The sequence below is a fragment of the Acanthochromis polyacanthus genome, chromosome 14 (genome assembly GCF_021347895.1).
Source record: "Acanthochromis polyacanthus isolate Apoly-LR-REF ecotype Palm Island chromosome 14, KAUST_Apoly_ChrSc, whole genome shotgun sequence".
Lineage (NCBI taxonomy): Eukaryota > Metazoa > Chordata > Actinopteri > Pomacentridae > Acanthochromis > Acanthochromis polyacanthus.
Window position 1 is genome coordinate 29,419,006 of NC_067126.1, and position 15,954 is coordinate 29,434,959.

A 15,954-nucleotide genomic window follows, 5' to 3' on the forward strand; every position below is an offset into this window, starting at 1 on the left:
TTAAAATGAGGCTGGAAAAAAAATACAATTTATATCGTCACTGTCATCTGTAAAAGAGCAGTTTTTAATGGTTTTGGACGTCTACAAGCTCTACAATGGGTGGAGTCAAATGGATAAGAGCCTCCAATACATTAATTACATTATAGTGCTCCTCCCAAAACCTTAGATCATCTTGTGTCACGTGACTCGCAAGTGGCTGAAGTGGCATTATCTCTGTCAGACTCTAATCCCGAGGCTAAAATGGCTTCAAATCCTGACCTACTCTGTGAAATGAGGCGGGGGGCTGCAGGAAGAGGACCGGAGATGGACGGGATTCAGAGCTATATGTGTGTTTGAATCAACATTAGGAAAAGGAAGCATTTGATCTGGATATATGCTGGAGCTTTGAGGATGCCTGTGTGCTGTGTGGGAATGCAATATGTAGACAAATTCAATTATCGGAGTCGTGCTAAAGGATGTCAGTCCTGATCAATGCGCAATAAATACTTGAGCAAATATCCCAAGTTGACATCGATATCTCAAGTAAGGAGCCTGATCTCCACAGCAGAAAACAGCAGGTGGAAATGCCTGTTGTGTGAACAGCATTTAAAGTGAAACAGAGAAGGCAAGAGAGAATTATTGGCGATTGTGGGGGGAAAAAGAAGCCTGAGGGAAAGGTTTGTTGTTGCAGCCCCTTATATATGTGACTAGAAGGCGCTCAGTAGAGCCCCAATGTCTGCCAAGAGGCAGCAATTCTTCTACTTGCAAAAGTTGCAGCCCGCATAACGGTTTATGTTTGTTTACTGCTGGTCTTCCAGGTTTGATTATGTAACAAACTGCTACAGAATGCGAATGCAACAACACAGAGAAAAACAAAATACAGAACGTGTCAGGGTGGAAATCTCAAATCCTTGTTGCTATACCACAACTTCTTTACTACAGAACAACACAGAAATAAAAAAAAAACAAAAAAACAAAACGTCTTTAAATGTGCACATTGTTCAGCACCACCTGAGTTGCAATCAGCAGATCAATAACAACAAGAGCAGGTCTCTGATTTGTGAGACAAGGTTCAGTCCACTAATTTAACAACTATTTCTAGCCCACTCAGACTTACGACACTCCTCCGCAGAAACACCAAAACAAATCTGCAAGCATTTACATGCCGGCTGCTTTCATCATTCCTGGAAGAAAACATACGAGGCTGGTTCCCCTCTTTAACAAACAGCCTGTCCAAGGTGAAGGGGTTATTAGGAGAACCAGGCTGCCTATTCTTTTAGGCCGCTCAGTAAGACACTGACTCAAACTGAAGGCCTGGCAGATCCGAGCATGTTGCAAACACAAACACAGTAACAAGATCAGTCGTCATAATCTGACCTCCTCGAGGGAAACATCTGCATTTTATAAGGACAGGTAAAAAAAAGTGGCCAAATCTGTGTTTTGTCTGGTGGCATTTCTGTGAGCTGCACTGATGTTTGATCAAATCAGAGCCCATCTGTGAGTGAGGGAGCGAGAGGGAGCAGGAGCACCTGGCCTGTGAGTCTTGTGCTTGGAGTGCAGGGATTCGCCAGCTTTGATTTTCGTGCAGCGGAAACAGCAATACTGTAAATGCTCTACGAAATGCTCGGAGTGGGTGTGCATGCATCAAAGAGTGCAACGATTACAGCCGACAAAAGGAAGAACAAACACAAGTCCTGTCAAATTAGACTTGTCTTCAAGTGTGCGCATCTGATGTATCATCTTCAGCGGCTCCACATCTACACCGCTGTCTCTCCGACATCAGACCGGCCTTTGAAGCCTGCCATTCCATATCTCTGTAATTTATTGTCCCGCAGCGTGGAGCAGGCCGGAAACCGGGCCGCCTGGAGTCACTCCTTGCACCACTTAAAACAAAACCGTCTTAGCTAGCATCTCTCAACTGAACTATTGCTTCCCACTCGGGGAATGGCAGAGACACAGAGGCCCAGTAAACACACACACATATGCAGTGACATGGACACATGCACACAGAGACATCCACTGTTGTTGAAGAATCCGAATGGCGGTAACCACAACTCTACTAAGAATAAACTGCCTGTCTCTGTTACACTATCTGATAGGGCGGCTCACATTCAGCTTACAGTACATAACATACAGTTGTACGCTATTTACACCCGCTCATTCGAACACATAGCGGGGGCTTGATTCTGCGCTGCCACTCCGTGCCAGGGGAGCAGTGGCGTTGCGAGCTGGGAGCGTAAGGCGGCGAGAGACAATGCACGCAATCTAGGTGGTACGCTGACACAAAACATGCACATGTGAGGAGGAGGAGGGAGTCGAGGGAGGGAGGGAGGGAGGGAAGACAGGCACCGAATGCTGCAGTGGAAGGAGAGTGTGACAGTCCCAGGAGCAAGAAGGTGAACTGCAGCTGCATCTTGTGGAATCCACCAATAATAAAAACGAAAATCACCTGAACAAGAGACAGAATGAGCGTATTGGAGGGGGAGGGGGGGGGGGGGGGGGAAACAGTTTCGACCATACTGTGCTTAAAGGCAAAGACCCCATTAACTTTTGCAACCCCACCCCTGACAAGAACACACGCATGGCTGCCTCGGCATCAAATATTTACTAACCTGGTGAGCCGAGGATGCCTGCATTTTTTGCCTTCAGGTTCTTCAACAGTGCTCCGCTACGGGACATGCGCTTCAATTTTAATTGGATTTGTGTCAGCGTGTGCTTCATTTAACCTGACAGCGACAGGCAATTCATCAATCAGTGTCATGATGTTGCTTGCATGCGTGAGACAAAGGTGTTGCATTGCTGGCGTGGAAAGCAGCATGTTTGCAACCCATTACGACAGGTGGCGGGCAAGAAAAAAAAAATCAAGATTTCCATGCTCAACGCACGCACCGATCAATCAATCGGGTGGTCGCCTAGCAACCTGCACATACATTTGATCGGCTTTGCATGTGCCGGAGTCGATTTAAAATATGGGAACATAACTGACAATGTGTACAGTTTGGCACCGCTGCTGCAGCAGCTACTGCACCCATGGGAAACCCCTGAGCATAGACTGTTTTAGTGACACACACACACATTGAACATAAAATATTCTGCTTCTCCAGGGGAATATTAGCCAAGGGTCAGCAAGACAACAACTATTTACAAACACTTTTTTCCTACATGCTGCTCACGACTCTGTTTGTGCAGCGCTGCAGCAGCTGTATGAAACTCCACTCCTCTCCCTGCAACCTGATGTTAGGTGTGATACAATCAGAAGGACTCTCAGAGGCTCCCCCAACACTCTCTGTTCTTCTCTTTCTCGCCATCTCTGTCTTCCTCGTACATGCTCTGTTGTTTTCTCCACACGCGACCGACTGGGTATTGGCATGTGCCGGGTCACTTGGCAGGGAGGCAGATGGAGTCGTCCCGCTCTCTACCACCTGCCTGGCCCACATTTCCCAACTCATCTCTGAGCTCAGCAAATCAGAGTCGGGATCAAGCACAGCTGTGTAAAACAACAGGCTTTACGGCATATCACAATGACCAAATATAAAACAGAACTTCTGCTGAAGCTAAAGGAGAACATGCACATGTTTCCTCAGCTGAGGGCTGAAAGGTAAAAGAACGGACGTCGGAAGAAGAATTTTCAAAATGACAAAAAAAAAAAGTATCAAAAAGTGAGCGGTCATTTTTCCATTCAAAAACAATGAACTAAATTACAAAGGGAATAGTTTTGGCACTGAGGTTTTGGTGGAAGATCAATGCCACTTACTTATCTGTGCATAAATTCATGGAAAAATATTCATTTTTAAGTAATTTTGTATCCACATGATTTTGATCAGTCGTCTCAAACAACTGCCCCAGGGCCGGATCGGATTCGGCCAATTTGGAATTTATTATTGTAGATTAGGTATTTATTTCGTTCCATTTTTATTTTCCACTTCAGAATTTCATTATTCAGAGACGTAATTTCGTTTTCAGACAAGACTCCAAAAATGTGGGCATAAAATGTAAAAACGCAGCAATGACCAACAGCAGCCCAATTTACCTCTGATACTTATATAATGTATCTTTATAAATCTAAAATTAAATAAATTAATAATAGGTTACAGACAGTTATAAACGAGGCAGTTACTGGATGTTTTCTGCTCATTTTCACTGCAACATAAAGTACTACACTGCTGTGGAAACACGACAAATGAGTGGAAATGGAGTGAATGTCATCAGTGCAACATTATGACACAGTTATAATGTGATATAGAAGAAAAAAGTCAAATGTTTTCAATTATTCATTTCACAGAAATTGATAAAACTGGTAATCAACATGTACAACTTTTTTTCTAAATGCTCACCGATGATTTCCGTACTTGGAAAAAAAAACGCGTTCTCTCTACATATTATAGATATTTCACTACATATATTTTTTATTCGTTTCCATACTTGTCTCCTAACTGTTCTGAGTAAACACAGCCTGCAATTCAGCCCAGTTCAGCTGAAAAGTCCCTGAATTTTTCTCCCATGACTGTTGCTTGCGGCTGAGTCAATAATATCGTCATAGTTGCAGTGAGAAGGGCAGAATTTTTTCTTTGTTACAAAATCTGGTTACACCAAATAGTTAAATAATGCTGAAATGAGAAATGCAAACTGATTTGGATGAAATAACACAATTTTAAGTGTCCTAATGGAACGGCACATCACAGATGAGTAGTTTAAGGACTGTCGGGAAGTCGTTTTTTTTTTACAGTTTCTGGCTCTGATAAACTGTGTGATTTTGTAAAGACAGCATGTCTTTCAAACCCACCAGCAGATTTTTGGGGTTCAGAGGGTTGATGTGAGCTGCTGTTCTTGAAATCATCTGGAAATGGCATCATCCCACTCAACATTTTGAAGTGGTATGATATCATAGGTTTAAAGGAGATTAGAGGGAAGAATGAGGGACTCAGCCTTAATGTGTTTATGGCTGAAATGTGATTGTAGAGATTCATGCCGCTCCGTGTATGTTGGGATATTTTTATGTCGAGCGACCAGTTGGTAGAGGTGGCTGGATTTAGGGAGAGGAGGTTGTACAGTAAACCCATTAAGGGGAGGAAAAAATGAGATGATAAGTCAGCAGCCAGAAAACCTAGCAAACCTCTCACAGCCTTCTAAGAGAGAAGAGCCTCACACAGGGAGCCAGCAAGCCTCACCGACGGGGGAAGAAATGCTGCCCTCTATCAGCAGTGCAGGAGCAGAAACATACCAGCACACACACACACACACTGAGAGGAAAGCATAGGCATGCATGTGGGATATGCTCATCTCTGACTCGGAAGTTCTCCCTCTATCTTCCTCTTCCGTCAGAGATGGTGTGAAACAGAGGAAGCACAATGGTCAGACTGTGCTCCAGGTTGTGTCGGAGGCTCAGCTGTGTGCCGACCCTACTGTAGATGTCTTGTTCTGCTGGCGGCAGCAGCGGCGGCGGTGGGGTTTCCAGCTTCCGTCGCATACATATGGAAAAGGATGGAAATGATGGCAGCGAGCGGGTTCATGAATAAGAAAGGTCACAAAAGGGCTGCGGCTGTGACATAGATGGACAGCCCATTCAGCAGTTTTTCTCTGCTGCACTTGTGGAAAGAAAATGAGCACTTGAAGGTTTCGGTGAAGCAACAGCTTTGCACAGGCGTTTTTTCTCGAGGCACCTTACTCGGCTATGTATTCGCTGTCATATAAAATCAGCACTCTCACCACTGCACCGCCCATAGCGTGAGCCACCGACACATGGCTGGACTGCAGTCTGGGGCTTGCAGCTATAACCGGCAGGCTGCGTCCACTCTCTCGGGAATGGAGGGAAATTACAGGATCCCCACGCTGACAGCAGTTCATGACAAACTTAAGCTGTAATCATGTCATTTTGACAGCGATATCAAAAGATGCTATAACGATCACCCGTGGGGTGAATCTCAGGGTGTCGGCAGTGAACTTTTTTTTTTTTTTTTTTGCAGTTCGCGAGGTGTTCTGTGCACTGGAGCACTTCGGGTTTATTTTCCTGAAAGCCTTCATCGTTCGAGCTCTCTTTCTTTAACTAAGCAAAACACTCAAAACTGGTTCCCATGGCAACGGGGAGAATCTAACCTGGAACAGTTGGAACTGAATACAGCGCGACCTGTAAACACACATGGACATGCGCGTTTCACGAGCACAATGGCACAGTTTTTGCTCCCACATCGAGACGCTGTAAATGTCAGAAGACTATACTGTATCTATGCTTCTTCACAGAGAGCAGACATCAAAAAGCCTCGTAGATCAAACGACGATCAGAAGCTACAAGAGGGAGAAACGCTGTAAAACAATCCACGCATATTATTCTTATATTACACTATGTCAGTTCCGAAGAACAAATGCAGGTTAGCAAACTTTTGAACTGTTCAGCCAGACTGAGACTCAGTTTTGAAGATGGGGGGCATATCTGTAAATGAAGTAGCAGCTTTAAATGAAGTGGTTCTTTGCATTAAAGGGCACAAAATTAAAGGAAACATTTTTTACTTTATGGAACAAATTAAATAAGCACCTAATATGAGACAATAGCAACAAATAGCTGCACTTTAAGTCCAGATAACACTGCAGCTAAACTAGTGGCACCAGGTTTCTCAGACGGCGGCATCAGTGTCAGATTTGGTGGTGCTGCTCGCGTTTTGTGGCATAATGTTAAAGAAAGAGTTTTCAAATTCCTTTACCACAACATATATGCGTAAAGAAATGAGGAAGGGTTGTCAATATCCCAGTTTTCTTTTGGAGAAGGATTTCTAATTTGAATACAGTAAAAGGCACGTCCACTTTGGTGATGTGACGTGTTGTGTTGAAATTCGCTCACAGCTCGGCATCCTCACTTGCCAGGGTACCATTCTGCCGAAAGCCTGTGGGAGGAGGAGCTGTTTTTCGGGCAATGCAAGACTCCCTACATAGCTTGTGCTGCATGCTGTGCAGTTTCAAACTTTCGTGCTTGCAGTTTGTTAAACTTTTTATTGCCGGCACTGGCAACACCACATTCTGTACAATTTACTGAGTGGATCGGGTTCTTCTCCTCACAGTATCTCAGCCAGAGAAATTCTACTAACCGCTCGTGTTGAAATACACATTTCTCTTTTTTTTTAGGTGCACTTTCTGTTTGACCTGTCTCCTGTGTCTCCCCTGCCTTTCTACATTGTTTTGCGGCTTGTCGGCTGTGGGTACAGCACTTTTTGATAGGAGCCGTGTACACAGTAGATTTCATCACTGCCCACGTTACCAAATGTTATCAGTAGCCGTCCAATACTAGCTGCTGGAGATAGCTTGCCCAAAGTTGCCTGCTTGCCTATGGCTATCTCTCTGACTACTATTTCTACAGAGACCACAGGTGTGCTTTTCTGTTTATGTTGCAGAGAAGAACACGTGAAAGCAAAAATGAAACAAAACTGATCACTAAATGACACACCAAAGACACGCTGACTAAATAAAGAAACAAAAAGTGCAGCGGTCATTTAGCATCTTGTTTCCTTTCTCTTTAAGCTTGTTTTTTTGTCTATTTGTATCTCTTTGTAGTTGTCTTGTATTTTGTTGTAGTCATTTGTGATGCATTTGGAGTATTTAGCATCTCTTTGTAGAGAATGTTCATTTTTTTGTCATTTTGTGTATCTTTTGGTTATTTTTTTTGCCTTTTTTGGCGACTTATTTGTCCATAACTGGTTGTTTTGCATCTTTTTAGAGTAGTTTTGAACAGAGGTTTTGATCCTTCAGCATACCTGTTAGGCCCAGTAATCAATCTATAATATTATTAAGGCAAACGTCCATCACCCTCTAATAGACAATCACTTCCGAAAGGATTTGGTGGCAGCCCTCTGGCCTCGTTCCTACTTTGAAGGTAAGGTAAGACACTGACAAAGGTCCAAAAGTCCGACAGAACACTAGTCTTTCGCCCCTATAGCCAGGTCGGGCGACTGATTTGCATGTCAGGATCGCTACAGTCCTCCATCAGAGTTTCCTCTGGATTAAGGAGACCATTTGACCTGGGTGAAGCTTCCGGCTGACAGCATTCCCAGCTCATGGCTCTCGGCCAGCGGCACAGAGCCTTCCTCTCCATATAACCATTTGGGCCCCTGGCTCACTCTTTGATTGGCTCCTTGGGAGTTTTCACCTGTTCAAAACCCATCAGAGCTCTAAAGTTGTACCAGGGTAGCAGTTTTATATGGTGATGATATGGGACAAGGACGGGCTCTGTCTGTGTGAGAAATGCCACCTGCTGTACGCCTCAGCTGCCCATCCCTCTATGGACGCCACACCCTCGTGCGCCCACTGGGATGACCAGCAGGCTGAGGGGGTGAGAAACCTTAAACTGTATCTCTGGCATGACGCTTCCGGCTGGGACTCACCACCGCCTCTCTCTCTCCAGTGCCATCCTGAAGCTATGAGTGAACATGTCAACATGTGCATGTACACCCCCCTCCCAACACCAACACCCACAACAACCATTATATTTACATGCTGCTCATACAGGAGAGACAGACTGAGCAACAGAGGGACACAGAAAACAGCACAGAGCAGCTGTTACAACTTCAAATTACTTCCCCAAAAAGAACTCGGGTACAAACTGCGTTACTCATAATCATGATTTATGATTCATTAAATATTCACGTCCAGCAATACATCAAACCCTGCTTAGCAAAACAGCGTCCTCAAACATCTGCTCCAAACAATGTCGTGCCTTCCTCTAGAGGATTAGGATGGTGGTGGTCACACTTTTCTTTGTAAAAACACAAAACTAGCTGTCTAATACATACCTGCTAGAGAGGTGTGTCACTGAGCACAGGGTGTATTAGAAATGCAAATCTGCAGCCATGATAAATTCAGGGCTGACACTGAAAATGCAAGAATACAACTTTTTTCTCTTATAACGGAAGCCAGTCGATGAGAATACATTATCAGGGACAAATTCTCTTATAGACCGTTGGAAGAAAATTGGCTTCGCTAGCTTGCTACGAGGAGGCTTTATGGCTCTCATCTCTAATCAATGAGGGTTTATTTTGCCGCCACCATAGGCGCTCTCTCCATTACTCTAATCATTTAATGATAAGAACTTGGGAGAGGTAATGCATAATGGTAAGATCACAAACAAAACAAAGACAGAAAAATTGTACCCTCCATCTTCGATTTGGATGAAACTAATTGATCAGTGCCTGTTGCTCTCACTGTGCCACTTGCCTTCAGGTGAAACCACTTCCAGGCTCTGAACAGTGCAGTTTTACTTATTCTGAGTATATTTCGGTGCTTAGTCAGAGGCTAAGTCATCGAGTCAGAGCAATCCTCCTCATTCCAGCCACGCCTTCCACACCTCCTCACTACTGCTCCTCACAGTCATCTCGCTGATTATTTCAGTCTTGCTTGTAATGACTGTAGTGCTGCAGTAACATATTAGTCATGCAACAGGTTGCAGTGGAATGTGAATGACAGCTTACAGAGTAGTGGATCACTACAGATGCCGCTGCGATATACATGCAAGTGTCTGTTAAAAAAGGTGTTTCCGACTCTCAGGGAGCTTAAACAGCGATCCCACCGCTCTGATAGACACGCAATGAATTTACAATTCTCTCACATCTAATCTCGCTGCTCCCTTAAGCTATGTACTCTGTTGCACTCACAAGTCTGTTATCACTTCAGGAGGAAAATATACTACTCCACGAGCATCATTGGAAAAGCGCAGAAATTTAAATGCAGTGGTCTGAACGTACTCAAAACAGAAGCCTGAGGCTAATTTATAACAAGTAAATAGTTATTTTTTTCTGTAAGTGATACCAAAGAACAATCTTCTTTTCCATTACTTTTTCCAACACAGGGTTTGAGTAAAAGTTAATTTGGTATGAAACATTAAGCGTACTCTCTTTTTCGCGCCTTCATGAGTCAGTAGTCTGAGCAGAGCAAATGCAAGTTTAAAAAGACACCGGCAAACCTCTTTAAGGCGGAAAATGGCATAGTTGGGAGACACCTCGGGCATGTGCTCCGTAAAATAGATCACTCTGTGCGATCCCTTGTCATAGACAGGTGAGGGGAGGCATGAGGAGTCAGGAGGAGGGTGCAGCGGATGTGGCTTTAGAGGAGAGCAGAGCAGTGCCTCCTGCTATCACGCCGGACAAAACCGGAGCCTGAATTGGAGAGCTTCCCCTTCACCCAGGATCAACTGGGGAGTATTAATGGATTCGGAGTGGATCAACTGATGGCTATCGTATTTCGCTGTTTTGACTCAGTGTGCACTGACAACCCAACACACACATCTGCATGGGCACTGCTGTGGTGCAATGCAGATGTTTACACCCATGTCTTGGTGTGTTTCCTTTTGTAGGAAAAAAAAGGACACTCTTTACTGAGCAACAGTGTGCTGATCATTTAATGTGTACATGAAGGGAACAACCTGCATTTACTGTAATACAGCTTAGTGTAGAGTAACACAAGAGTTAGCGCTCACAAGTTTCTCTAAAGCATGTCTTCACTTCAGGTTAAGTTGCAGAGAGGTAATTAGAAGAAAAGTCTGGTTTTGTCACTATCAAAAGCTGAACAAGCAAGTAAACAAACGTGTGCACCGTGCAGGAGGGCAGCTTCAACCGTGTTTATTCCACAACAACAGCATCTTCATGTGCTTCATATTGATAACTGACTATTGATCAGGCTCACAGCGAGGGCTCACATTAGCCCGTCGGTCCACACCTCCACCGCCTGTTTGACAGTCAAGCAACACTGCATATCATTTATGCAGCACCAATATCAATTAACACCAAGTCACACTTTGCTCCCCTGTGTGTTGCCTGAGTAAAGACTCAGCTTTTCTTAACAAGTGAACTTAATAAGGTGGTGAAGAATATTGTTTCCTTAATTTTGTATGTAAAAATAATCCACTATTACACACACACACACACACACCATACATATAAATATATACAAAAACATAAGCAAAAAATACAAGAAAGATATTTTCACAATCAAACCAACACATTTTTTCAACAAACTCGTTTTCATTCTTCCTATCAAATTAAAAGCATATATGTTAAGCAGTAATAATAATCACATTAATATTTCTAATAATCATTCTACACAAACTTACTGATTTTCTGAACTATTTCATGAGTTCTACTGTCTTTATTATTTCTGCAACAAACTATTTACATTTTAAACCTCCAATTATTCTCTATATGAAGCACATGTGACAACAATTAAATCACACATACCAGAAATGGGTTTTAGGTTTAAGCTCACTAACATTAAAATATGAAATTAATTTGGAGTAGCCGTTCTCTCAGCAATATAATTCATATGAAGCTACCTACATTGTCAAAAACCTGTTAAAGTGACCAAAACAATTCCTCTAAGCAGAAAGAAAAGCTTTCTAATTTTAACAAAAATCTTCCTGAAATGTGACAAATAATATAGCACTTATTATTCAGCATTTACTGAGACAAGAGGCTTCAAAAGTTTCAACAAACTAAATCAAGAAGCCATTTTAATTCTTCTAAAATCACTGAATACTTGTCAAAACATAAAATTATGGAGCAGAAATAATATTTAAATGACAATAAAGACATCAAAACCACATCAACTCACACTAACATCTTTTCCAGGTTATTCAGAATTTAAAAGGCCCAGTCCTTCACATAAAGTGCTTTTTGAAAAGCAAAATGCTACTACAAAGACAACATCATAATCAGTCGGAATTTTTTTTGTCCGTAAAAACAGACATAATTTAATTATTAATCCAAATGCACCTATTAGCAGAAATACAAGCTATAAACAAACAACAGTCAACACAAGAAGCTGAAACTAAAGCAGACTCACAAAACCAAGAAATGCCAGCAGGCCTGAAGATGAGACAGAAAACTCACACAGCTTCCTAATGACAAAAGAAAAACTGATGATTGGTTCACTGCTCAAGCCCTGTTTAGCTGTGGACTCACTACAGCTACAAGAGAATTAAAATCAAATCCATCAGAATTCATGCAGCTGTTTACAATAACATTTAAATACATTTTTTTAAAGAAAAGCACCATAAAGAAAGTAAAGATAATTTGATTATTCAGTAGCTATTAATTGCACGTATAATTATGGCATTTATACATTAAAAAACACGAGATATTTGCTTCAGCTAAACCTCCATAAATTAAAACAATTAAATCTCACACTGCAGGGCCAAAATTTGCATTTAAATTCTTTAAAAATTCAATTAGTGCAAGCGTTTCTGCCATTAAAGCTCAGAACAAAAGCATGCGAACTTTTTTGGGGGTTTTCGAAATTAAATTAAATTCTCTACGTGGGAAATCGTGACCCATTTAAAAACAAATAACGTGAAGTTGCACCTCCGCACGTCCACTTTCCACTCGCTCTGTGTTTCAAAATGAACACCTGTACGTATCTTGCGCTGCATTCAAACACAGCTCGCTAATATGGCGAAGATTTCGCTTTAAGGCCTTTTTCAGAGGACGCACGTAGGTTCCTGCAGCTGCACCCTCCGTCGATTGGGCACATGCAGCCACATGTATGTACATTTGCTCCATCTGAGTCCGCCTATAGCCGTGCAGTGTGCAGGGCCATCATGGCAGCCATTATGAGGCTCTCCAACATTGCCATGGCCTACGTGCACATTAACTGTGGGGAGTGGCGCAGGCTTTTTACACCATGTTGCGCCTTGCAGTTTCACAAAACGCCTTCAGATCGAGCCATACAGCGAGGAAACGACACAGCAGCTCGATCAGTGGACATTTTGAACATACAGATTTCCCCCTACAGTGTTGAACAGCGCAGAAAAGAGGAAAGAAAGAGGAAAAAGAGCGAGTGCTGTAATGCAGGAAAGTGTAGCCTCCACTGAAGGGGGAGGACTATGCTGGAAGCGTATAAAGTATGGGTCACGTGTTTCTCCACAAGGGGCTTGAATATTTACCTTTTTGTCACGCAATGTAGTCTTTCCCTATAGCTGAAGGTATTGTTGTTGAAAGTGGGTGGATCCGTGCGTGGTCGAGGGCGTGGAGAAAGCATTATGTGGCACAAAACGAGGGACTTTGTCATGCGTTACGCACGGGGAAATACTGCTTGATTTTAATTATTCTATAAAAATAAGCATACAACTAATTATATAGTGGGTTTCTCGTGTTTGTAAACTCCAATCTGATACAAAAAACACACAAAACAGCACAGTGGCGTGGTGGCGGTCTGACCCATAGATTGGCTGAAAGCAAACCTCGCCCCGCACACACACAACGTGTCTCTCCCATACATCCACACGCATGCATATAGAAAGCAGAGGCAGGGCACAGTTGATTGGTATGCAACTCGTCGTGCATTGCGGTGTTACAGTCAATAATGAAACCTAACTTTATCGCCTACATGTAAAGCAGACAACAAACAGCAAAAAAACTGCCTTGCGCCACAAAGCAGTAAAACAGCACCCTGCGTATTTTTAATCCATGTCAAAGTTTGATTGCAGTCTGCGTGTTAAATTCAATTAAGACCCAGCTACTGCATGTGTGCACTTGGTGTGTCCGTGTTTTACAGTGGGGATAGGCCTCGCAGCAGATCACGCGATATGGCAGCAGCCACCGTGTGTTCTGCGGATGTTGGGGACTACAAAAAAAAGCTGCCTCTTTTGTCGCTTTCTTTCTTTTGTTTAATCACCACACAATTGCAAGAAAAAAATCCCCACCGCCATGAAGCAACACGGCGGCGGCGTGGCACCGAAATCACAAGCAGCAGCCGAGGAAAAGTGGGAGAAACTGCTTGCTATATTTCACAGCGGAAGCCTACAGGTCACACACAGTCTGCCATGGGGCACAGTATAGGCGTAGATACAATGAGTGTGTGTGTATGTGCGTATTTGTGTGTACGTGTGTGTGTCAGATTGTAGGCCTACCTTAGTTTTTTGGGAACAGAGTAGTCTACCTCTATCACCTTTCCGTGTAATTCAACTTTACCTGTAGGGACGAGAATTGATAGTGTAACGTTAGCTGCGTGTCATAAAAGTAACAATACAAGCTGGCAGGCCTACACAGCAACACTTTTGAATCACTTCACCAAGTAGGTGCGTCCCCATTCAAACAGCCAGCCCCTCCAAAAAAGAAAAAGTCCTGTGCAACGGGGCGCGCCGTGTGCGTAAAAACTCCATATGTTTACATTAACGCACGCACGCCGTGGCATTTTGTGGGTGACAATTGAGGGTATCGGCGCCAAAGAAAAAACCTGATAAGCTTATATAGTGTTTGGGGGGGAAATGGGCAGCCATGCTTTCCACTCCCACAACCCTCACAGTGCAATGAGGGATATTTTTTTTTCTCCTCCTGTCTCTCAGTAAAGAATGCAACATCAAAAGAAGAGCTGGTTTGAGAGGAGAATGACTTGTACTCTTTCTATTCTAGGTAGGTGTTTCTTAATTCTCCGTGTTTGAGCCTCCAGCCGAGGGTTTTGGTTGGATTTTTTTTTCTGAAGCGCTCCTCGGCGAGGCTTTGAGCACGGGCTTTTCGTTACTATGAGTGGCCTGGCGCAGCACGGAATTAGCGTCTCACCTCGTCCCCCCTCAGCTACCTGTTTATTAGCTCTTTCCTCTGGACCCCCATGACCCACCTCCAAGACACCTCGTAAAAACATAGCCAGACATCAGAGGAACATGGATCTGACAAGTTTTCCGCGCTCGCTCCGCTCTGCTCTCTTCAATAAAATCAAGATAAAAAATAAGTGAAAAATAATTATGCCTACCCGAACCATCAGACCATCCCATACATTCCAGCGGGTGATTGCAAAGTAGCGCCCCGCACTATCGGAATCTCCAAAATATAGGTTATTGTGCGCGTAAAATTGCGTTACGACGGCTCGTGTTTTCTTTAAGCAAACGGCCACTAAAGCCCCGAGTGTGTCCTGTGATCGATAATTTATCCAATTTTTCTTGAAGCGTGCATGACTGAGCGTTCATCTAAAACTCTCATGGCACACGGATGTGATCGCTAAAGAGGAGAAAAAAACACAACACACACACTGTCCCGAGCAACAATAACAACAGAATTAAAAAGAAATGCCACAAGCAGATGGGTTAATATTTCACATTTCGGACACCCTGACCTGCGTGTTTTTTTTCCTCCTTAACCTCATCTTGCAGTTTTGGACTCGCTGTGAAATTTCTCCCCCCTTGTCACCAAGCAGCATCACTTATCAAAAAATCCACACTTACCATTACCAAGAATCTCTATAGCCTTTATGGCCGAGTTCTGATCGGGGAAGTCCACAAAAGCATAGCCGTTTTTCAGTAGGATCTTGTCGGGCACTGGAAGGTTCTTCTCCCTAAAGAGCTGCTTCAAGTCCTCCTCAGTGACCGAAGGACTTAAATTCCCGATATATAGTTTGTTCATGATCTGAAAAGGGGGAAAGAAAAAAAATCTCGAAGGGGGTATCAGATCTTTAGAGTGCCGATATGCAGAGAAGTAGAAAAAATAAAAATAAAAAATAAAATATATATATAAAAAAAATCTGCTGGGATTTAAAAAAACAACAACGCAGCAATCACCCCCCAGGTTATTACTAAGCTATAGGCGACCCCCCAGCACCAACTCTGGCCCTGGTCAAACTCTTTTAACAGGGACTGGGGGAAAAAGTGTCGTTACGGCGCTACTCTGGAGCCAACAAGCGCCGCCTCTAAATAAAATCTCCCTTAAAATCACAAGAAAAAAAAATGTTTGGAGGTGCATGTGGGATCACTGCTGCTCTTCCAGCGTAGAAAGTGCAGCAGGGTATGAAAGTGGCATGATGATCACTGGGTACATTGAGCAAAGGGATGGGCTTAAAGGAGGCAGAGGGGTTATTTCATCAAATCATAATAAGGGCCGTGCCTTGGGTCCCTCCAGGCTGAGGGGAGTGAAAAAAAAGAGCTACTGTGTGGAAAATCAAGTCGTTGTCACTGTACTTGTCGACTCAAACAGTGTCACTGATCCCCACAGTTCGCCTTTTATTTATTTATGAGCG

General features: G+C 43.3%; 1 protein-coding gene across 1 annotated transcript in view; it reads right to left on the bottom strand.

Annotated features, from left to right (window-relative positions):
* igf2bp2a (insulin-like growth factor 2 mRNA binding protein 2a) overlaps positions 1–15,954 on the bottom strand; it is a 67,360-nt gene that overhangs the window by 48,398 nt on the left and 3,008 nt on the right. Inside the window, 2 exon segments of the mRNA XM_051959098.1 lie at positions 13,859–13,919; positions 15,167–15,347. Of these exon segments, the coding sequence (XP_051815058.1) occupies positions 13,859–13,919; positions 15,167–15,344 (239 nt within the window). The 5' untranslated portion in view covers positions 15,345–15,347.